The sequence below is a fragment of the Macaca thibetana genome, chromosome 20 (genome assembly GCF_024542745.1).
Source record: "Macaca thibetana thibetana isolate TM-01 chromosome 20, ASM2454274v1, whole genome shotgun sequence".
Classification (NCBI taxonomy): domain Eukaryota; kingdom Metazoa; phylum Chordata; class Mammalia; order Primates; family Cercopithecidae; genus Macaca; species Macaca thibetana.
In genome coordinates this window covers 47,504,426-47,527,049 of record NC_065597.1, presented here as the reverse complement: position 1 = coordinate 47,527,049, position 22,624 = coordinate 47,504,426, and the positions used below count along the sequence as shown (strand labels likewise).

Here is a 22,624-nt window from a genome sequence, read left to right as displayed (position 1 = left end):
TACTCTTAACCTGTGAGCTTACATGTCTGGTGGATGTTGTGCTTTAAAACTCTTTGGGCTTCCACATGTACTTTTCCCCTTTCTGGAATCATCTTTGCCTGTGCCCACTGCATCCTCTTCTTGGCTTGGGTAATTCAAGTTTCACTTTACACCTCCAGGGCAGCTTAGGTCCCTTTGCTTTTTGTTCTCCTATCTTCTTCATTTACAACACCTCTTACTCTATTGTTACTTCCCGCTTGCCTTCAGGTAGACAGTGAGCTCGCTAAGGACACATCTCATTTGCCACTTGGCAAATCAATGCCACTGGCATTCAATAAATACTTGATATAGGAATGAATTTCCCAAGAAAGTCAGTTTCAATTCGGGGCTGTTAAAATCTCCTGGAAGTGTGCCATGGAACATAGTTCAGAAATTACTGGAAGAATTGGTGCCCGAGTGGTGGAAAAAAACTAAAAATACAAACTTGAGCCAAGCATGGTGGCACGCATCTGTCACCTCAGCTACTTGGGAGACTGAAGGAGGAGGATCACTTGAGCCTAGGAGCCCAAGGCTGCAATGAGCTGTGATAGTGCCACCACACTCCAGCCTGTGTGACATAGTGACCCTGTCTCTAAAAATAAATAAATATAAAAATACAGACTTGCATAAAGTTTTGGAGGGCTCTGGGCTTTAGAACTGTAGATTTGATCATGTGTCATGATGTGGAATCAGGGAAGGGTTTTAAACAAGGGACTTACCCACTATGTGCTTTAAGAAATCCCATAGCTTACAGGGTGCAGTGGCTCACACCTGTAATCCCAACACTTTGAGAGCCCGAGGCGGGTGGATCACGAGGTCAGGAGTTCAAGACCAGTCTGGCCAACATGGTGAAACCCCGTCTCTACTAAAAAGACAAAAAATTAGCCAGGTGTGGTGGCACGCACCTGTAATCCCAGCTACTCAGGAGACTGAGACAGGAGAATCGCTTGAACTTGGGAGGCGGAGGTTGCATTGAGCTGAGATCATGCCATTGTACACCAGACTAGGCGACAGGGCAAGACTCCATCTCCCAAAAAAAAAAAAGAAAAAACAAAAGAAATTCCATATCTCCGCTTGTTCCCCTTGGGTTGAGTGATGGTTGGAGGTTATAGGAGGAGAAAGGTTTGGGCAGATAGGAATGCAGAAAATTTTTTTTACATATGTATTGTGATGTATGTAAAAATACATAATCTTTCCATATGCTTTATGATATATATAAAACTAAGGTAACAAGTTGTGAGGAGTAGATAGGTTGACTTGGATAGTGGGTAGGTAGGGTTGGAGGAGGCAAATGATATGGTGGAACAAGGACCTTGAAATCAATCCAAAACCCAGGTTTTCCTAGGAAGACCACCAGGAGCCATGATGGGTATCTGAACTGTTGAGCAGGGATAGTGCCTCAGCGGAGACTTGGCAGAAGGCAGGCAGGAGGAGGATGGGAACACTGGTAGTCCTGGTGGCGTTGAGGAGGCTTCAGCAGAGATCCAGTGCTAGGGGCCCTGGAGGGGCTGGTGGCATCCCCTCAATCTTGGTCCTCTCTCCCCAGAGTTGTGTGGGACCCCAGGGTATCTAGCGCCAGAGATCCTTAAATGCTCCATGGATGAAACCCACCCAGGCTACGGCAAGGAGGTCGACCTGTGAGTTCCTGGTCTCCCTCTCCCTCCTGTGCTTGCTGTCCTTTGCCGGGTCTGCCTGTCACCCAGTCCCGCCTGACTCCAGTCTCTTTCCCAGCTGGGCCTGTGGGGTGATCTTGTTCACACTCCTGGCTGGCTCGCCACCCTTCTGGCACCGGCGGCAGATCCTGATGTTACGCATGATCATGGAGGGCCAGTACCAGTTCAGTTCCCCTGAGTGGGACGACCGTTCCAGCACTGTCAAAGACTTGGTGAGCTGGGGCTGAGAGGACAGTAGGGGAGGCCCAAGAGCTGCCCCTCATGCTCTGGGTCTCTCCTAGATTTCCAGGCTGCTGCAGGTGGATCCTGAAGCACGCCTGACAGCTGAGCAGGCCCTACAGCACCCCTTCTTTGAGCGTTGTGAAGGCAGCCAATCCTGGAACCTCACCCCCCGCCAGCGGTTCCGGGTAAGCCTGAGAGTGTCAGGGTCTGGGCCCATTCCTCTGTCCCGTGATCTTTCCCCTGCACTAGAGCTCACCCTGCCCCCCTTCCTAGGTGGCAGTGTGGACAGTGCTGGCTGCTGGACGAGTGGCCCTAAGCACCCATCGTGTACGGCCACTGACTAAGAACGCACTGTTGAGGGACCCTTATGCGCTGCGGTCAGTACGGCGCCTCATCGACAACTGTGCCTTCCGGCTCTATGGACACTGGGTGAAGAAAGGGGAGCAGCAGAACCGGGCAGCTCTTTTTCAGCACCGGCCCCCTGGGCCTTTTCCCATCATGGGCCCTGAGGAGGAGGGAGACTCTGCTGCTATAACTGAGGATGAGGCCGTGCTGGTACTGGGCTAGGACCTCAACCCCAGGGATTCCCAGGAAGCAGAACTCTCCAGAAGAAGGGCTTTGATCATTCCAGCTCCTCTGGGCTCTAGCCTCAGGCCTACCACTGATCCTGCTACCCTCTTAAAGACCAGCCTGGTACCTGTCTTCCCACCAGCCAGGGCTCTGAGATCAGAGCTGGGGTGGAAGGGAGCCACTCTGAACGCCACGCCTGGCCCAGTCAGTGCTGCCTGCGCTGCATATGAAATAAAACCCACTACACACCAGGGAGAGCGGGTGTCCTGTGTCTGCTGTCTGGCTTGGGCAGGAAAGCCCAGAAGATACTCACCAGGGTGCAGGGATGGAGCCATTCTGGCCCAGACCTTTATTGGGGAAAATGCTGGGGGTCACTTGGTCTTGCTCTTGCCTTTACCCGGAGGTAGCTGGAAGGGCCGCTCTAGTGCAGTCAACTTGCTGCTGAGCCTTTCCTCGCTGGCCTTGAGCTGCTCTTCCACCAGCTGCTGGAGCTCCTCCAGCTCCTTGTTCATTTGGGTCTTGATGTAGGCTCGGAGGATGTGGACGTGGCCTGAAGGGGCAGGGTGAGGAGAGATGCTGTCTGGCAATGGGGATGGTCCCTAGCTGGGCAAACACAGCCCCCAAATTTCCCCTGGGGGATATACAGGTGGCAATGTTGTTTCCCTTTAGGAAATGTCAGCCAGCCCTTGTATGAAAGGTAGTTGGGTAGGGTGGCTATGCTGGACTTTGCAGATTCAAATTCTGATCCCTACTCAATAGCTGTGTGACCTTAGGCAGGTTATTTAACCTATCCGTGCCTCAGTTTCCTTGTGTGAAATGTGAATAGTGGTACCTAGCACATAGGATTGAGGGAGGATTAAATGAGTTAATTTATATAAAATGCTTAGAGCAGGGCATGCACTGCACACCTATTGCCAAGTATGTGCTGGCTGTTACTGTCATTGGCTTTCTAATGATCATTTCTCTGGAGCCACCTCAGCTGTGCATTTTTTTGTTTTGAGACAGTCTCGCTCTGTGGCCCAGGCTGGAATGCAGCGGTGAGATCTCGGCTCACTGCAATCTCCGCCTCCTAGGTTCATGCAATTCTCCTGCCTCAGCCTCCCAAGTAGCTGGGACTACAGGAGCGCACCACCATGCCTGACTATTTTTTGTATTTTAGTAGATACGGGGTTTCACAGTGTTGCCCAGGCTGGTCGCAAACTCCTGAGCTCAGGCAATCCACCCGCCTCAGATTGTGTTGGGATTACAGGCATAAGCTGCCGCACCGGGCCTACAGCTATGCTTTTATCTGTCATCTTGGACTTCTGCATAAGAGATCAGTTAGAGAAAGGACTCTATGACTAAAAACAAAAAGTCTGAAGTCCTGATGTGATCCAAACCCTTCATTCTACACCCGCTCAGAGGGACAGGGCAGCCTGCCCCCTCCAGATCCTCACTTGGCTCCGGCTCTGGCGGGGCTACTGTCTCTAGTTCCTCTTCCTGCGGCGTAACTGCCTGCTCCTCCACCTCCTTGCTTGCTTCTTTCTCTGCAAACCAGAAGCAGGAAGAGACTGTGGCCCCAGGCCTGGCCCAGCCCAGCCCTGCCCTGGCACTCTCCCTTACCCGTCTCACTCTCTGGCCACAGTTTGGGTGGCTGTAGCCCCATGTAAGTCAAAGACAGATCCAGCCGCACCTGAGAAGCAAAGAAGAGGGAGGCTGAAAAGAGGGCACCTGCGCTGAGGGGATGGGGAGTTGAGGATGGCTCCTCATGGTCCACCACCCCCTACCTGGGGTGTGAAGACGTATTTATAGAGTTTGAAGTGGCGGAAGTAAGTGTTGACCACGTAGTCTTCCAGGGCCAGCAGTTGTTCCTCTTTGAAGAGGTCGATGCTGAAAGGAGGCCGCTGTGGTGGTGACTGGGAATTAGAACCCTGACTACCTCCTGGAGCCCTGGCTTTGCCTCCAAAAGCCTAGCAATCTAGGAGCAAGGAGAGCCCACTGGGGTCTTCACAGGAATATAAGGGTGATGAATGTGAGAGAAACTGGGCTAGACCTTGTCTGGGGATGGGTAAAGGTTCCAGAATGTTCCAGGGGAACTGACCCTGACTCCATGGCAAAAAAGAACGCTGGTGAAGTAGTGGTAGCACTCCTCCACGTTGCCCAAGGGGGTTGCTGGTAGGGAAAGCAAGATGCGGCAGTGAGGCCCTCTCTGGTATCCATTCATTCACTTCACTCAATAGCTGTTTATGACCATGAGCTTCAGAGGCAGATCTGGGTTTCAGCCCTGGCTTGTTTCCTTGACTCATGTAACAAATATTGAATACCCACTATATGCCCACTGTTTTAGGCACTCAAGACAGACAAGGTCCTGTTCTTACGAAGCTTATATTCTAGGAGAAGTGACACAATAAACCAAGAAATAGCTCATTTCAGCTATTAAACATTCTGAAGCATAGGCTATTAAATATTCTAAAGCAGGTTTTATTGTGCACTATGCATATATTTGCATGTATTATTTCTCAGAACAGTCCTGTAAAATGTGCTGTACCACTAATTTCTCTCTCTCTTTTTTTTTTTTTTTTTTTTTTTTTGAGATAGAGTCACCTCTGTCGCCCAGGCTAGAGTGCAGTGGCGCGATCTCGGCTCACTGCAAGCTCCACCTCCCGGGTTCATGCCATTCTCCTGCCTCAGCCTCCTGAGTAGGTGGGACTACAGGTGCCCGCCTCCACGCCTGGCTAATTTTTTTTTTTTTTTTTTTTTTTTGTATTTTTAGTAGAGACAGGGTTTCACTGTATTAGGCAGGATGGTCTCGAACTCCTGACCTTGTGATCCGCCTGCCTCGGCCTCCCAAAGTGCTGGGATTACAGGCGTGAGCCACCATGCCTGGCCTCTATCCTTAATTTCTAGATAAGGAAGCAGTGGATTGGAAAGGTGATGGCTTATGTGTGATAATGCTGTTAATAATGACATATTCCAGGCAGAAATCCCCTGCTTCTGCTTCCCATGGTCACTTGTGCCAGCCCCAGTTCCTCTTCTCCCTGGGGCTCAAACCTGGTAGCTGCCCCCTCTCACCAATACAAGCCTTGTGAAGATCCTGGAGCAGGGCACAAGCTGCTGAAGTCTGCTCCAGTGAGAAGCCCTGCTGGCGGCAGAAGATGAGCGCATGGCAGAAGAGGTCCAGGGTGATGGCATCCCGCAGGCTCTGCTCAGGACACCCTAGCTCCAGCAGCTCAGCCAACACCCTTGGGAGGGAGAGAGTAGTGAGTGACAACTGGAGCCTCCTTTCATCACCCTAAACCCACCACATGCTTTGGAGTTAGCCATTCCTCATGTCTTCCCAACCTGACCCCTCGACCTTTGCCAAGAGCTCTTCCCGCGCCCCCACTCAGTCCCTACTGCCTCATCTCCTCAGCACTGGTAGTCTTCTCCAGCTGGTTCATGGAATGGATGTCCAGGTACTTCCTGTTATAGGAAAAGAAAAAGAGTATTGGTGGCCATTACCTATCATGACAGGGCTGTGACAGCTAGTGCGTGGGACTGGGAGTTGGGCCACTGGTGTGAAGCTGGGCTCGTTTGCCAACTTGCTGTTTAACTATGCAAATCGTTAGCTCTCTGGGCCTAAATGAACTCTTATGAGCCTCTCCATTTCTAAAGCCTAGGGTTAGGAAACTTGAATTCTTTTTTTCTGCTCTGCCACTACCTTGTATGACCTTGGTCAAATCCCCCCTGTGGCCCTCAGTGTCCCCCTCTGTACAATACTCCATAGCAGTCATGAGACTCCCTTTACATCCTGTCTTTGGCTCTTTTTTTCTCACACTGTCTCCTCTTTGGATTGGGGATGCTGGAAAGCTGGCTTCCAGTCACCTGGAGTAATTGCATCTCTGGGCCTCAGTCTCCTCATCTGTAAAAATGGGGATGCCCTGGCCACAGACAGGACTGTTGGGGAGGCAATAAAGGAAGAACGCAAATATTCAGTGTAACTCTTCCCCAAGTCTCTTCACACTCACCACATGCAGATCCGGGGTCGGGGCAGCGGCGGCTGCGGAAAGAAAGCGAATTGGGGAAGGCAGCTGTGGTGTCCTGGCCGTCGCGAATCTGCAGCGGGCCCCAGAACTCGCTGTAACTTGCCATCTCATCTCAACGACTAAGAAGGAGAGGCGCGGGCGAGGGCGGGCTTCAGGAGGCCCTAGGTGCTCTATGCGAGCACAATAACCACCAGGGTCACACACCCCTGCCTCTCCTCGCCCAGGCAGCGCGGGAGACGTCCCGAACGTTAGTAAGCATAATGACGATTGGTGCCTGCGGGGGAGCCCGTTTATAAATATTCACGAGCGGACCAGACTGTCCCGCCCTCACCGGGAACAAGTTGGCTCCGGGGTCTTCATCCGCTTTCGCCGCCGCCGCCGCCGCCGCCGTCGACTGGGTCCGCACACTCGCTCGCGTCCGCGCGGCCGACCCACGCACTGAGATGCGATCCTTCCCCGCTTCCCGCCGCAGCTCGGAGAGATGTTCAAGTTCCGACTGCACCCTCATTCCCAAAAAGTGGCTGGTCTTGCGGTTGAGCATCTCGCCGCTCTTCCGTGCCGCGGCGCGCCCCGGGCTCCCGCCGCCTCGGTTCCAGGACAGCCAGCGCTCGGTCTGCGGCTACCAAGGCCGGGCCCGCTAGCCTTGCTCCGGCCAATCTGCGCGCCGAGAGGCGCGGCGGAGCGAATCCGTGGGGGCGTCTCCCTCCGTCTCAACGGCGACGGTTGCCAAGGGGGCTTGTGAAGGAATGAAGGCGGGAAACGCAAGCTCACGCCAGTGGGTGCGAAGAGAACGCGCAGATACGTAAGAAGTTGCGAGTGCCCACCTGAGCACCCTCTCTTCCAAGTTGTTAATACGAGGGCCGGCGCTGTCCTCAAGGCCGGGAAGTGGGAGCTTGGTGTCAGTTACTATGGGAACTGCCTCTTGGCCAATCACCGAGAGAAAGAGAAGGTGTTTGGGAAGAAGGCAGAGGACCCGAGAGGCGGGACCAAGCGTAACCAATAGAAGCAGAAGATAATGAAGTTTCCTCACATCCGGGGCTGCCTCCGGCGCCTGCGCCCTGTGCACCGTTGGGGGGGCCAGTAACGTCCAGTGACGTCCGGTGAAATCCAAGATGGCGGCGCTAGGCTGACCCTGTTGCTGGTGAGGGCTCTGGCGCCGGCGGGGACGGGATCCAGCAGGTGTGTGCGGGGTGGAGGGTGTTTGGGGCTGTGGAACACCAGCCGTTCCCACATCTTTGCTCTCTGTCTTCTGCAGGTGACGGAAGTACCGCCTCCTCCCGTCTGACGCCCCTCAGGGGACCCTGCGCCGCTCCAGCCGCCGCGGCCATGTCTGGGCTAGGCAACAAACGCGCCGCCGGCGACGGGGGCTCAGGGCCCCCGGAGAAGAAGCTGAGTCGTGAGGAGAAGACCACCACCACTCTTATCGAGCCCATTCGTCTTGGAGGCATCTCTTCCACGGTTCTTGGGCTCTTGCCTTAACCCTCAGAATTTCCCAGAGCCCTCCCTCTGTTCCCTGGCCAAATTGTCCAGAATCTTACACCCACTTCCCCAAGTTTAGCAAGGTCCGCGTTACAGGATACTCTGTTGAAAGAAACCGAGAACACGACGCCTGTCTTCCCTTTACAGATAGGAAAACAGGTTCCCAGGGGGCGTGTGACTTGTCAAAGACTAAGGAGTTAGAAGGGGACAGGCAGAAACAACGTGAGCCTCCTCACAACCAAGACACTTTCGCTGTGGGTTGTGTGAGCTTCCTTAGATTCTGTTAGCGGTTAGTGTGGGAATACCCCCATCTCCCATGCATTCCAGATGCTCTGCTCCTCTCTTTCTGTGTGATTGGTTTCTGGGCTCTGCTTGATATTCTCGTCGGCCCCTTTGTTTCCTTTGGTAGGAGGAGATGGACCTGAAGGTACTACAGTTCAAGAACAAAAAACTGGCAGAGCGGCTGGAACAACGGCAGGCTTGTGAAGATGAACTCCGAGAACGAATTGAGAAGTTGGAGAAGCGGCAGGCCACAGATGATGCCACACTCCTCATCGTCAATCGCTACTGGGCCCAGGTGGATGCCTTCTGCTTTCCAAGACCAGGCCTTGATTCAGCTGCCAATCCCCAGATTCCCCTGCTGGAAAAGGGGTATAATGTTGGAAAGCATTAAGGGATTCATAACATTTTTGATGCTTTCTCCTTCCAGCTGGATGAAACTGTGGAAGCCCTTCTCCGATGCCATGAGGGCCAGGGGGAGCTGTCTTCAGCGCCTGAAGCACCTGGGACCCAGGAGGGGCCCACATGTGATGGGACTCCTCTCCCAGAGCCGGGGACATCAGAGCTGAGGGGTGAGACCAGAGTTCTGGGATCTAGGGAGCTTCAGTTCTGGGAAAAGTCCTGGGGAGGAGGGGACTTTGGCGTTGGGCCTCTGAATTGCCTGCCTTACTACTCCCCACGAAATGGATTTCATGTTTGGGTGGTAAAGTGCAGTGCACAAAAATACAGGCTTTGGACTCTGACTAACTTGGTTTATAGAGCAATTCATGTTTTGACACCCATTTGTTTGAAAACAGTATTACGGTTGAGTGTTAACTATGTATTTGACGCTTTCTAGAAATGGGTACTTGCTCATTGCATTTGCTATGAGGGAGGAAATTACAAACATAGCAGAAAGTACTGGGGCTCTTGAAAGGGAATAATTGTGTGTGCACACGTGTGTGTGTGTGTGAGATTCTAATTTTTACTGGGAAAGTACAGGAGGCATCCCTGAGGATGTGATACGCAACTCTGTAGCTTTGAGGAAATTACTTTACCTCCCTGAACCTCATTTGTCTCACTTTCAGGATGGAGATAATAGTGCACTATAGGTTGTGTTGATTAAGTGAGCCATGAATATTGAAGGGCTCAGTCTGGAACTTAGTACAGAGTGGTGGTAACTGCTGCTATTATCCTCATGAGGGTCTGTCCATTCCTTCCAGAGCCCTTGCCATTGCAGCTGCGGCCCCCTCTCAGTGAGCCGGCCTTGGCTTTTGTGGTGGCACTGGGTGCCAGCAGCAGTGAGGAGGTGGAGCTGGAGCTGCAAGGCCGAATGGAGTTCTCTAAGGCAGCTGTGTCTCATGTGGTAGAGGCCTCAGACCGCCTACAGCGCCGGGTGGAGGAACTCTGTCAGCGAGTGTATAGCCGAGGTGGGTTCTTTGTGCCCATACCCAAGAGGTGTCCATCCCTACCTGCATCTTGATGGCACCCCTTTCCAATTCCCCTAATGCCCAAGTCCAAGGGCGGCCAGAATTCCCCAAGGAATATATCAGCCACGTTCTTGGGAGGGGTAGGTTAGGCTGTAGATGGGGGTTCCAACTTTGATTCCTGGACTGAATGCTAGAGAGATGGGTTGGAGGAGCTGTTGATGCTAGTAGAGCCTCCTGTCCAGAGGCCCCTCTGGAGCACTTTGTGTGGGTTGCAGATCCACAAGGCATAGCTTCAAGGGCTCAGGCCTTGTAGGTTGACAGGCTTCTCCCACTTCAGTTCTGCCACCCTCACCTGGACGTGCTGGGAAAGTGGCTCCCCTCTCTGAGCTGGTTTCCTCCTCTGTGCAGTGGAGATAAAGACTCCTAGCTTTGTCATGAGAAATTGGCAAGACAGCTGGGGGATCACACTGGGCACATAGCAGACTCCAGAATGAGTTAGTTCTTTGCCCCATTGCCCTGAGCTGGACTCTTAACCTGGGCCCTGCTTTCCCAGGGGACAGTGAGCCCCTCAGTGAGGTGGCTCGGGCACGCACCCGAGAGCTGGGCCGTGAGAACCGGCGACTGCAGGACTTGGCCACCCAGCTGCAGGAGAAACACCACCGCATCTCATTGGAGGTGAGGAGCCAGGGGCTTTGGGAGTGGGATTAGAATCAGGCAGGATTTGGGTTAGATGGGCCCTCAGGGACCAAGTCCCCCATCCAAGCATCTGCTCCCTCATTGTTCCCAGTACTCCGAGCTCCAGGATAAAGTGACGTCGGCAGAGACCAAGGTGTTGGAGATGGAGACAACAGTGGAGGACTTGCAGTGGGACATTGAGAAGCTGCGGAAGCGAGAGCAAAAGCTCAATAAGCACCTGGCAGAGGCCTTAGAGCAGGTGGGGCAGGGGTACTGGGGCAGGTGAGGCAAGGCTGGGCCCTTGGGCCCTAGCTCCTCCCCTCCACTTCCATTGCCTGTCTGTTTTCTCTCCACAGCTGAACTCTGGCTACTATGTGTCTGGGAGCTCCTCAGGCTTCCAGGGGGGCCAGATCACACTCAGCATGCAGAAGGTGAGCGGCGTCTTCCTCCCACCCCTTCTCACGACCTCTTCTGTGTTGCACTCTTGAAATTCCCCTCGAGATGAAGGACAAACGTCCATCTCCAAGGCCCTTCTTGGTCACTCCTGCTGCTCTTTCTTTCATGCATTCATATACTTTTTGAGTAAATTTTTGAACACTTAGTGCTAGGCACTAGGCATATTGGGGAGAACAAAATACAGGTTAAAACTTTCATGGACCAGACAAGAAATAAATAAAAGAATATATCTTTAGGTTCTACTTGTTGTAACAAACAAGAAATTGGTAAAATAGCCTATCATTGTGTTATGAGTACCACAAAGATAAAGCACAGAAGAGAGAGAGAGGAGTGAGTTGGAGTCAGTTGGCATCTGGTGGTCACTGTGCCCTTTTTACCTTTACTGGCACTTTAGGCCTTCCTGGAATGCTTCCGTGATTCCCCATCAGTTAAGAGCCTTAGTTCTCAACACCAACCATGCAGTATTGAATTTTCTCCCATTTGTCTGGGAGCCCTTAGGAAAGTACTTGGTTTGGGGCATCAGAATCGGTCATTGCCCTGCACGGAGTGCTTGGGCTGGAGTGTTTGCTGGGGATGTAAGGGAAGCCTGCTGCCACACCTGGCCCTGCCTCCCATGGCCCCGCCTCCCACTCCTTAGTTTGAGATGCTGAATGCAGAGTTGGAGGAAAACCAGGAATTGGCCAACAGCCGCATGGCAGAGCTGGAGAAACTGCAGGCTGAACTTCAGGGGGCTGTGCGGACCAATGAGCGCCTCAAGGTGGGCTGCCGTAGGAGCTGAGAAGGCCTATGCCTGTAAGGGAGGGACTGAGCCCTGAATCCACTTGCTGATCCCATTTGGGCATCCCTGCCCCAGGTGGCCTTGCGGAGCCTTCCCGAGGAGGTAGTGCGGGAGACAGGGGAGTACCGCATGCTGCAGGCCCAGTTCTCACTGCTCTACAACGAGTCTCTGCAAGTGAAGACCCAGCTGGACGAGGCTCGGGGCTTGCTGCTGGCCACCAAAAACTCCCATCTGCGACATATAGAGCACATGGAGGTATGGCTCTGGAACAGGTGTGGGGACTGGGCTAAGGGCCAGACCCTTAGTGTTGAGGTGTTGGTGGCTTCAGAGGCCCTGTGTGCCAGCCAGGGGTCCCTGGGGAATAGATTTTTCCTAAGATACTGAATCCTGAGGTGGGACCGAGGGACTGTGTGGGTCCTTAACACGTCAATCCACAGAGCGACGAGCTGGGGCTGCAGAAGAAGCTGCGCACAGAGGTCATTCAGCTGGAGGACACGCTGGCCCAGGTACGCAAGGAGTACGAGATGCTGCGCATCGAGTTTGAGCAGAATCTGGCGGCCAACGAGCAGGCGGGTATGTGGTGAGGATAGGGCGGAGGTGGGGCCTTATCTGGGAGTGCTGGGCCCTGGTGTGGGGCCGCTGCTTATCCAGATGCAAGAGGCTAAGGCCTTTTTTTTTCACAGAGCCTGGGCTTCCTATGCAAAACAGGGCCTGCACTGCTTGGCTCCCAGGCACAGTGAGGGTCACGCCAGCTGGGATGGCTGATGGAGCAGGCACATGCAGAGTTTGAGCTGTCAGCCCTGTCCACAGTCTTCTGGTCTGATGATGTCTCTCTCTCTCAGATACCTGTGTTACAAAGATTTATCAGATGCCACCTATGAGCCAGGCTCTGTTCTAGGGTTTGGGGTTATGCCAGTGAACAAAACAGAATTCCTGCCATGTAGAGCAACATTCTAATAGAAGACAGACTAGAGAAAGATGAACTAGTAGAAGAAAAGTAGAAAATGTGTTAGTTCCTGACAAATACAGTAAGGAAAGTAAAGCAGAAAAGGATGATAGGAAGTATCAGGAGAAACGATGTTGCAATTTTGGATAGGTGGCTAGGGAAATGCAACTGGGAAGGTGATGTTTAAGAATCTAAAAAAAGTTGGCCGGGCGCAGTGGCTCAGAGCGCCTGTAATCCCAGCACTTTGGGAGGCTGAGGCGGGAGGATCACGAGGTCAGAAGATCGAGACCACCCTGGCTAACACAGTGAAACCCTGTCTCTACTAAAAATACAAAAAATTAGCGGGGTGTGCTGGCGGGCGCTAGTAGTCCCAGCTACTCGGGAGGCTGTGGCAGGAGAATGGCGTGAACCCAGAAGGCGGAGCTTGCAGTGAACGGAGATTGCGCCTCTGCACTCCAGTCTGGGTGACAGAGCGAGACTCCGTCCCCCCTCCCAAAAAAAACAAAAAACAAAAACAAAGAATCTAGAAAAAGTTGACTAACTTTTGTGAATGTTACAGTTACCTTCTCTATTAAAGGGAATTGGATGTATTAAAAAAAAAAAAGAAAAAAGAAAAAACATAGGCCAGGCATGGTGATTCATGTCTGTAATCCCAGCACTTTGGGAGGCCAAGGTGGGAGGATCACTTGAGGCCAGGAATTTGAGACCACCCTGGGCAACAAAGTGAGACACTGTTTCTATTTTAAAAAAACAAAAACATGTTCTACATTAGCAAAAGTCATATGAAGAGGCAGTGTCAAGTTACTTTTGGGTGAGTTTTCTTGAAGTCAGCATTATTTACTTTGGTGAGTTCATGCTCAGTTGAGGCCGCAGTGTTCCCCTCCTGCACAGTGGGAGTGATGGCATAGCCTCTTCCCACACTGAGGGGTTGGAGCCCTAACCCAGGAACTGGTTCTGACACCCTTAATTCCTGGTGCTTCTCCAGGGCCCATCAACCGTGAGATGCGCCACCTGATTAGTAGTCTTCAAAACCACAACCACCAGCTAAAAGGGGACGCCCAGCGATACAAGCGGAAGCTTCGAGAAGTACAAGCTGAGATTGGCAAGGTAAGAAGGGGCCTGCCTGGGAAAAGCTTTGGCTAGACTCCAATGAACAACATCTGACTTCATCCCTCTTCCTCTCTGCCTTTGCAGCTCCGGGCCCAGACCAGTGGCTCTACCCACTCCACCCCCAACCTGGGCCACCCAGAGGACTCTGGCCTCAGTGCCCCAGCCCCAGGGAAAGAGGAGGGTGGGCCAGGCCCTGTCAGTACCCCCGACAACAGAAAGGAAATGGCTCCAGTGCCTGGCACCACCACTACTACCACTTCAGTGAAGAAGGAGGAGCTGGTCCCCTCTGAAGAGGATGTCCAGGGCTTAACCCTTGGGGCCCAGGGCCCTTCCTCCCGGGGCCGAGAACCTGAGGCCAGGCCCAAGCGGGAGCTTCGGGAACGAGAAGGTCCTGGCTTGGGTCCTCCACCTGTAGCCTCCGCTCTCTCGAGGGCCGATCGGGAGAAGGCCAAGGTGGAAGAAGCCAAGAGGAAGGAATCAGAACTCCTCAAGGGTCTCCGAGCAGAGCTCAAGTGAGGCTGTATTCCTGTCTCCTTCCTGACCCTGCCAGGTGGCCTCCAGTCCCACTCACCAAGACTTCCTCCTGTACCTCCTTGCCAGGAAGGCCCAGGAGAGCCAGAAGGAGATGAAACTGCTGCTGGATATGTACAAGTCAGCACCCAAGGAACAGCGGGATAAGGTGCAGCTCATGGCAGCAGAACGCAAGGCCAAGGCCGAGGTGAGGGCAGCTGGGGCTTGTGGGACATGCAGAAAGGCAGAACAGAGTCCTAGGTCAGCAGGAAGCAGTGTCAAGAGAGTTCCTTTTTCCCTGTGCTGTAGGTTGATGAGCTGCGGAGCCGCATCCGGGAATTGGAGGAGAGGGATCGAAGGGAGAGCAAGAAGATCGCGGATGAGGATGCCCTGCGGCGCATTCGGCAGGCAGAGGAGCAGATAGAACACCTGCAGCGCAAGCTGGGTGCCACCAAGCAGGTGCGGCCCCTGTGTTGCCCTTGCCTCCGAATGCAGAGAGATCCCTTCAAACCCTGTTGGGTGCCTGTAGTGCCTTCAGCACCTTGATGATCTGGGTCCCCTCTGTGGTTCTTTGCTTTGCTGCGTTTTCCCATGGTTCCCCCATAGCCATCCTGTCCACTTCCCATGTTCCATCTTGTCTCCTCCCACTTGCTGCAGGAGGAGGAGGCTCTGCTCTCAGAGATGGATGTGACAGGTCAGGCTTTTGAGGACATGCAGGAACAGAATGGGCGGCTGCTACAGCAGTTGCGGGAAAAGGACGATGCCAACTTTAAGCTGATGTCAGAGCGGATCAAGGCCAATCAGATTCACAAGCTGCTGCGGGAGGAGAAGGATGAGTTGGGCGAGCAGGTCCTTGGCCTCAAGTCCCAGGTATGGCCGCCCCCAGCTTATAGGGTGGAGCTGGAGAGGCGGGGGTCATGCCCCTGAGTCCTCCTCTGGTCCTTAGGTGGATGCCCAGCTGCTGACTGTGCAGAAGCTGGAGGAGAAGGAGCGGGCCTTGCAGGGCAGCCTTGGGGGTGTGGAGAAGGAGCTGACGCTGCGCAGCCAAGCCCTGGAGCTCAACAAGCGGAAGGTGAGGCTGGGCCAGGGGGACACACAACTTGGGCTGCTGGCTCACCTCCTCACCTTCCGGTTCTGCTCAGAGCACCCAACGCGATAGCCTAAGATGAAGCCAGGCCGTCACAGAACAGCTCACACATCCTGAACATTTACATGCGCCAGGCCACATGCTGAGTGCTTGACATGCTTGGTCACATTTCAGTCTCATTAATCCTGTCAAGATGGTGTTTACGGGTTTGGGGGCTCACGCCTGTAATCCCAACACTTTGGGAAACAGAGGCGGGAGGTTTGCTTGAGGCCAGGAGTTGGAGACCAGCCTGGGCAACATAGTGAGACTCCCATCTCTACAAAAAAATTTTAAAATTAGCTGATTGTGGTGGTATGTGCCTGTAGTCCCAGCTTCTCAAGTGACAGGCTGACAGGTGAGAGGATCACTTGGAGGTTGAGGCTGCAGTGAGCTATGATCACACCACTGCACTGCAGTCTGGGTGACAAGGATGAGACTCTGTCCCTAGGAAAAAAATAAAAGGTGGAATTTTTTTTTTTTTTTTTTTTTTTTTTTTTGAGATGGAGTCTTGTTCTGTCGCCCAGGCTGGAGTGCAGTGTTGCGATCTTGGCTCTGCAACCTCCACCTCCCAGGTTCAAGCAATTCTCCCACCTCAGCCTTCCAAGTAGCTGGGATTACAGGTGCGCACCACCATGCCCGGCTAATTTTTGTATTTTTTTTAGTAGAGACGGGGTTTCACCATGTTGGCCAGGCTGGTCTCAAACTCCTGACCTTGTGATCCGCCCACCTTGGCCTCCCAAAGTGCTGGGGTTACAGCGTGAGCCCCCACGCCTGGCCGAATTTTGTTTTTAACCTCATTTTATAAATAAGGAAACTGAGGCTCAGGGAGGTGGACTGATATGCTCAAGAGGGAGTGGCCCTGGTATGTGGGTCCAAGCCTCCTTGACTCCAGGCTCTACCTTCTAACCACTCACTGGTGAACTGTAAACTGGGGATGATGTGCCCTCTCACATAGTTGTGTTAAATACAAGAAATGTCTAGCTTTGGCTAAAAGCTTAACGTTAACATTGATTTCCATTTCCTCTGAAGCTGTTTTCTTCTCCAGTTAGTTCGTTCATTTAAGCAGTGTGTTTGTGGGTTTTTTTTTTTTTTGGTTTATTTTTTTAGACGGAGTCTAGCTCTATTGCCCAGGCTGGAGTACAGTGGCTTGGTCTCAGCTCACTGCAGCCTCTGCCTCCTAGGTTCAAGCAATTCTTCTGCCTTAGTGTCCCAAGTAGCTGGGACTACAGGCACCTACTACCACACCCAGCTAATGTTTGTATTTTTAGTAGAGACAGGGTTTCACTGTGTTGGCCAGGCTGGTCTCAAACTCCTGACCCCATGATTTGCCCGCCTCGGCCTCCCAAAGTGTTGGGATTACAAGCGTGAGCCTCTGCGCCCAGCCCATTTAAGCAGTATATTTTACACCCCTGCTATGTACTAGGCCTTGTGCTGATTGCTGTGGAGACGGTGGGAACTAGAAGGTCCCTGCCTTCCAGTCAAAGCTGTAACTTCAGGTCTTGGCAGGCAGAGCAGGCCAGTAATCCCCCAAATAAAATAGTGCAGGTCACAGTATGCCTTATGCAGGAATCTGAGGTGCTGTCAAAGAAAAAAGGGGAGCCTCTCAGGAGGTGACTCTTGAGCTGAGGCCCGGGGAGCTGTGCGTGTGTTGGGGAAGTTGGGAGCAAAGAGGAGAGCCTTGTGAAGCCTCAAAAACCAGACAGCATCACACAGGGGAGGAACTTGAGAGGGAGAACAGGAGAGAAGGGCTCAGAGATCAGGAGGCAGGAGTAGCTCCAGGGCAGGTGTCACTGGGGCACTGGACACAAGCATCGGTGGACCATGGCTCCACATGCCTGAGTCACCAGGCTCATACCAGTGCCTCCTTCCTGTTCCACTCCACTCAGGCTGTAGAAGCCGCCCAGCTGGCCGAGGACCTGAAGGTGCAGCTGGAGCACGTGCAGACTCGGCTGCGGGAGATCCAGCCCTGCCTGGCAGAGAGCCGGGCTGCTCGTGAGAAAGAGAGTTTCAACCTCAAGAGGGCTCAGGTGCGTGCAGGGTGAGGGGCCGGGCTAGGGTGGTCCACGGTCACGGACCTATCATGGGGGCAGATGGCTCAAGGGTGAGGACCCTTGCCCTTAGCCAGGCCTCTCCTACCCCAGGAGGACATCTCACGGCTGCGGCGCAAGCTGGAAAAGCAGAGGAAGGTGGAGGTCTATGCGGATGCTGACGAAATCCTCCAGGAGGAGATCAAGGAGTATAAGGTGGGGCTGTGAGCCAAGTTGTGCCCTGTCCACCTGGGAATTGTAGATACAGGATTGCTGAGACTGTAGTAGAGAGTCTGGGGACCCTGGAAGTAATGTAGGGCAGCACAAAGGGGGCAGCACAGTGGTTGCAGAGTCAAATGCTGACCGAGTGTTTGCTGTACATGCACCGTGAGCCAGGCACAGTGCTTGGCTGGGTATGGGTTGGGAAACTAGGAACTGACCCTGGTCTCTGACCTCTTGAAACTGACAGGGGAGGAGGCAGCCAAGTAATTCTCTTATCCCAGATGTGTAATGTGATGGCAGAGGCCAGAGGGGCTGAGGGGACTCAGGGGAGGCCCTTCCCCTGGCCCTGGGGTCAGCAGGCTTTCTGGAGTGAGTGTCACCACAGCAGACCTGAAGAATAGGCCAGAAGTGGCTGTGAGGAATGAGGGTGAGGGGCTGTAGGCAAAGGGAACAGCAGATGTGGAGGCCTGAGCAGAGGGGTTGCTGGGGGCGTGGCACCGGAGGTTGTAATCGAAGGAGCCAATGTGGAGAGGTTGGGTGGTGTTACCTCCTGAAGGGTGTGGTATGCCAGGTTGAGACCTCAAAGGGTTTTAAACAGGAGAGTGATGTAGTTGGATTCGTTGTTGGATTTGAGCTGGAAGAGGTAGACTGGAGGCAGGGAAATTGTTAATGGTGTTGCAGTCACTGAGGCAGAAACCACAGTAGATAGGTTCAGGAGACATTTTGGAGGCAGAATTGCTTGGACTCGGGGATGGATTGAATGCATGGAGTGAGGGGAAGGGAACACTTGGAGGACTCCTGGGTTCCTGGTTTGAGAAACTAGGTGGATGGCCAGTACCATTTAGGGGGTTAGGAGACCTGCAGGGGAGCAGGGTCTATGGGATGCTATCAAAGGATGCTGAGAAGGAGCCTGTGGGACCCCTTGGGAGGCTGGGAAGGTACTCAAGGCAGAAGGGCTGGGCTGGAGAATGGGCTTGGGGAATGTCAGTAGAGGCAGAGGTGGAAGCCACATATGACTTGGTCACCCCTTAGAAGCAGTTGAACCTTGAAGGGCAGAGGCAGCTGGAGGCAGCCACGGGGTAAAGGCAGGCTTGGGAGCCTGTTCAGTGCTGGAGCGTAGGGTCCTGGGAGACAGGAGTGATGGCTGGGAGGCTGCTGAGGCAGCAGGCTGGGCTGGGATTTTAACAGGCTGGAGGAGGACTCTTGGGATATGCTGAGTTGAGTCAATCCATGTCTGGAGTTGGAGGTGAGACCCTCCTGGTAGCAGAAGAGAGGTCTCAGGCTAAGAAGGGACTCACAGCAGGGTCTCTGGCCAGTGCCGAGGCTGGGCCAAGTTGAGGGTAGAGAGAACAGATTTCTAGTTGCATTGCCATTCCAGCTGTGACTTTGTAAGTGCAGGTGAAGAGGTAGACAAGATTGGGATTTTACCAGAGAAGGCCAGTGGGGCAGGAGATGAAGCCCCAAGGCAGAGTCCAGGCTGGGCTTGTGGGTCTTTGTCCTTTTGAGGGGACACATGATGGGCATCACTGCCCAGTGATTAATCCGGACTCTGCTGATTCCTAGTGTTGAGACCTTGGCCTCTGCGCCTCAGTTTGCTCATTCATAGAGTGCTTGTCCCTACCTCCAGGGTTATGGGAGGATGAGGTGCAGTCTCCTGTGTGGTGGGCTTGGCTTGGACTCCTGCTGTCAGCTTGGGGTTTGGGCACTGTCAGAGTTGTTCCCAAGCTGATGCCTTTGCCTGGCCCAGGCGCGGTTGACCTGCCCCTGCTGTAATACCCGCAAGAAGGATGCAGTCCTTACCAAGTGCTTCCACGTTTTCTGCTTCGAGTGCGTGCGGGGCCGCTATGAGGCCCGCCAGAGGAAGTGCCCCAAGTGCAACGCGGCCTTTGGTGCCCACGACTTCCATCGTATCTACATCAGCTGAACCTGAAACTCGGGACTCTGGAACACCATGGACCCTGGGGGCTGTGCCCCCAGCCCCTCCCTACCCCAGGTCTAGTGGCCCCACCCTCCATTCCGGACCCTATGGGCCCAGCCCCTGCCCACCTAGTTGGTTTGGGGACCCTGGTGCGTGCTAGTGGGCATGGGATCAGCCAAGCTTCGTTCCATCTTTCCTAAAGGTCAGAGCTGCAGCCTAGGGGGCACTGCCCTACAGAAAAGGTCTGCCTGAGAGGCCTGAGGATCCCAGAGCACTCCACTGAGCTTCCTGGAAACTGGCCCTAACCTGTCTGTCTCCATGGATGCATCCTAGCCCTAAGGAAAATTCCCCAGGCTGTGATCTGCTACCCTAGAGAAGGCTCACTCCCTGCCTACTGGCTCACAAATGAGGACCTGTGGGCCATGTCCTTATTCCTTGTTTGAGACGGGCTACAAGCCCCAAGAAGAATTTCCTGGCCGGGCGTGGTGGCTCAAGCCTGTAATCCCAGCACTTTGGGAGGCCGAGACGGGCGGATCACGAGGTCAGGAGATCGAGACCATCCTGGCTAACACAGTGAAACCCCGTCTCTACTAAAAATACAAAAAAAAACTAGCCGGGCGAGGTGGCAGGCGCCTGTAGTCCCAGCTACTCGGGAGGCTGAAGCAGGAGAATGGCGTAAACCCGGGAGGCGGAGCTTGCAGCGAGCTGAGATCCGGCCACTGCACTCCAGCCTGGGCGACAGAGCGAGACTCTGTCTCAAAAAAAAAAACAAAAAAAACCCGAATTTCCTTCACCCACCATCCCCCTCACCTCAGCAGGGCTTCTGTCCTGTGGAGTTCCCTGGACACCTTGGTCTGGCTCTTGTGCCAAGGGCTGAAGGAGGTACCCTCCTGGCAGACAGGGACATCACTTGCTTCCTTTGGGAAGCTCTAAGGTTGCTGCAGTCACCTTCCTCATCTTGCAGGTGCTGAACCAACATCATCAGTTTCTATTCTAATCGGGGCCCCTTCCCAATCTCCACTTCTCTCCCAAGTCCATTTACTCCCACCTCTTGCATCCCAAGGCTCTACTGGGTCCCTGGACCTAACCCTGCTTTCATCCTGGTGGCCTTAACTACAGTGGAGGTGGAACTTCCCAGGAGGGGAAGGGACAGACCAGCCCCAGCTGCTGGGCCAACTTCCAATCATTCCAGCTAGAAGAGCTTCCCCTGACACCCTGTGACTGAGCCTGTGTCTTGTCTGCCTGCCCAGGCATGCTCCATGGGCTGTGAGGGCAGCGCCTGGAGAAGCCAGAGGGTTGGAGCTGCAGGGGTCCGTTTGGACCCACAGCCTCTACTCTAGAGATGCTTGTATAGGCTGTTAATTGTGATGAATAAACGTTCAACCCTCGGCCTGCAGCCAGAGTAGCCAGGCCTTGCACCCCAAATGTAGTCCCCCGATTTTAGCTGCAACAGCTGAGCAGCACTTTGCTGGTTTGGTGTGAGCCTGGGAGGGGGCCTGTGCCAATATGAGACCCCGCTTCTGCCCATCTCAACAGCGAGGCTGTGCTCAGACTTAAGGGCCAGCAGGGGTCCCCGACTGGGCCCGAAGGGGAGAGCGTGGTGGTGGCCGCGGAGCCGCCTGTCTTGCTCCCACGGACCCCGGGCTGACCACGCCCCCGGCTGTCATCGGCCTGGGGATGCCGGGACGCCTCGGGCTGCATCCTGGGAAGTGTAGTTCCTGGTTCGCACGTGAGGAGGAGGTTCTTGGAGGGAGAGCTGGTTTCCCGGTTGTGCTGGCCAAAGGCCGGTCTGAACTGGATCCTGCGGGCCACTTCTCAGCGGCTTCACCCCGACACCACTCGCACAGATCGGGACACCTCAGCGGGGTGACTTCCTTCTTTGTAATTGGATTTGGGAGTGGTGCGCCGCGTACAGAGCGGCGCCCCTGGGCTCAGCGCGTTGCGGGCCCACCGGACAGATCCTTCACCGAGGCGGGACTGGGGCTGGGCGCCAGAGCTCGTGCGAAGCGGTGTTGGTTCCGGCGCTGGCGACAGGGCCATGGCCACGGCAGGGGCTGCGTGTCTCAGCAGTGGCGCCTTCGCGAGGACTAGCGGTTCTGTCCGCCTTCGGGCTCCACTGGCGCCCGGGGCTTGGGCGGGGCCGCCGCTGCTGGACCAGGACGGACTGGAGACGGAGACGCGGGCCACGGTGACCTCGGGGCAGGGCCGCCGGCGGCGGCGGGCACGCTGGTGGAAGCGCGGCCCGCGGCGGGGAAGGACATCGGGCCGCCGAGGAAGTGTGGATGGCCTGGGGCAGCGGTGCGAGGGTGGGAAAAACGCAGGATGTTGCATCATAGAGACGCGACCACCTGCTCCCCTGTACAGCGCCAGTCTCAGGAGTGCCGCACGGGTCACGGGTGGAGGTCAGCCAGGCCTCCTTAAGCGCAGTTCCCTTCCAGGAGTCGCCTTCGCCTGGGCTCTTTATAAATGCCAAATAACTCCGCATCGTCTCCCTAGATATATGCTCTAAGGGCCATTCGGTTTCCCTGTCAGAGGGGCAAAACTCTCCTCATGGGTCTTCATACCTAATAAAAGTCGGCATCAAACCACTTTCTCAAGGTCAAGTCTGAGGGAATGGGGTGAAGATCCCAGAATGTCAGTGGGGCAGCAACCACTGATGTGGCAGGAACCAAACCTTTTTTTTCTTTTTGAGATGGAGTCTGTCTCCCAGACTGGAGTGCAGTGGCACGATCTCGGCTCACTGCAACCTCCGCTTCCCGGTTTCAAGCGATTCTCCTGCCTCAGCCTCCCGAGTAGCTGGGACTACAGGCGTGCACCACTGCGCCCAGCTAATTTTTGTATTTTTAGAGACGGGTTTCACCATGTTGGCCAGGCTGGTCTTGAACTCCTGACATTGTAATCCGCCTGCCTCGGCCTCCCAAAGTCCTGGGATTACAGGCGTGAGCCACTGCGCCTGGCCAGGAACCAAACTTTTTTTTTTTTTTTTTTTTTTTTTTTTTTTTTGAGACGGAGTCTCACTCTGTCGCCCAGGCTGGAGTACAGTGGTGCGATCTCGACTCACTGCAAACTCCTCCTCCTGGTCCCACGCCATTCTCCTGCCTCAGCCTCCCGAGTAGCTGGGACTACAGGCGCCCGCCACCGTGCCCAGCTAATTTTTTGTATTTTTAGTAGAGGCGGGGTTTCACCGTGTTAGCCAGGATGG

At 54.2% G+C, this 22,624-nt stretch overlaps 4 protein-coding genes across 6 annotated transcripts in view; 2 read left to right on the top strand and 2 right to left on the bottom strand.

Moving 5' to 3' along the window:
* Positions 1-2,738, top strand: part of LOC126944168 (phosphorylase b kinase gamma catalytic chain, liver/testis isoform) — a 62,445-nt gene extending 59,707 nt beyond the window's left edge. Inside the window, exons 7-10 of the mRNA XM_050773432.1 lie at positions 1,565-1,655; positions 1,750-1,903; positions 1,973-2,098; positions 2,187-2,738. Coding sequence (XP_050629389.1) covers positions 1,565-1,655; positions 1,750-1,903; positions 1,973-2,098; positions 2,187-2,480 — 665 coding nt within the window. The 3' untranslated portion in view covers positions 2,481-2,738. The remainder of the gene's footprint in view (positions 1-1,564; positions 1,656-1,749; positions 1,904-1,972; positions 2,099-2,186) is intronic.
* The window catches only part of LOC126944241 (zinc finger protein 688), a 437,324-nt gene that overhangs the window by 185,066 nt on the left and 229,634 nt on the right, over positions 1-22,624 (bottom strand). The gene's annotated exons all lie outside the window — the stretch shown is intronic.
* CFAP119 (cilia and flagella associated protein 119) lies at positions 2,802-7,143 on the bottom strand. Its single transcript, XM_050773538.1, has 9 exons — positions 6,819-7,143; positions 6,470-6,501; positions 5,859-5,924; positions 5,535-5,704; positions 4,564-4,634; positions 4,250-4,366; positions 4,086-4,155; positions 3,920-4,009; positions 2,802-3,033 (listed from the first exon to the last, which is right to left on the bottom strand). The coding sequence occupies exons 1-9, from the start codon at positions 7,026-7,028 to the stop codon at positions 2,855-2,857; spliced, it is 1,005 nt and encodes a 334-aa protein (XP_050629495.1). The 5' UTR covers positions 7,029-7,143; the 3' UTR covers positions 2,802-2,854.
* Positions 7,551-20,847, top strand: RNF40 (ring finger protein 40). 2 transcript variants are annotated; one of them, XM_050773457.1, is made up of 20 exons: positions 7,551-7,628; positions 7,743-7,945; positions 8,376-8,543; positions 8,676-8,817; positions 9,448-9,654; positions 10,208-10,329; positions 10,442-10,588; positions 10,686-10,760; positions 11,423-11,542; positions 11,639-11,818; positions 12,001-12,136; positions 13,495-13,616; positions 13,704-14,131; positions 14,220-14,337; positions 14,439-14,588; positions 14,787-14,999; positions 15,076-15,201; positions 17,142-17,282; positions 17,397-17,498; positions 19,252-20,847. In XM_050773457.1, exons 2-20 carry the CDS (start codon positions 7,814-7,816, stop codon positions 19,426-19,428), a joined length of 3,006 nt encoding a protein of 1,001 aa, XP_050629414.1. In that variant the 5' UTR covers positions 7,551-7,628; positions 7,743-7,813; the 3' UTR covers positions 19,429-20,847. The 2 variants fall into 2 exon arrangements, with proteins under 2 accessions (XP_050629414.1, XP_050629415.1); XM_050773458.1 differs by having other exon boundaries at positions 7,564-7,666.

Bases quoted from the DNA above. Each gene is read 5' to 3' on its own strand.
- RNF40 (XM_050773457.1), top strand. From the start codon at position 7,814: ATGTCTGGGCTAGGCAACAAACGCGCCGCCGGCGACGGGGGCTCAGGG. The intron at 11,819-12,000 runs GTATGGCTCTGG...GTCAATCCACAG, and splicing joins GACATATAGAGCACATGGAG to AGCGACGAGCTGGGGCTGCA. The intron at 15,202-17,141 runs GTGAGGCTGGGC...CACTCCACTCAG, and splicing joins TGGAGCTCAACAAGCGGAAG to GCTGTAGAAGCCGCCCAGCT.
- CFAP119 (XM_050773538.1), bottom strand. From the start codon at position 7,028: ATGCTCAACCGCAAGACCAGCCACTTTTTGGGAATGAGGGTGCAGTCG. The intron at 5,705-5,858 runs GTAGGGACTGAG...CTCCCTCCCAAG, and splicing joins AGTGCTGAGGAGATGAGGCA to GGTGTTGGCTGAGCTGCTGG. The intron at 4,635-5,534 runs GTGAGAGGGGGC...TTTCCCTACCAG, and splicing joins TCTTCACAAGGCTTGTATTG to CAACCCCCTTGGGCAACGTG.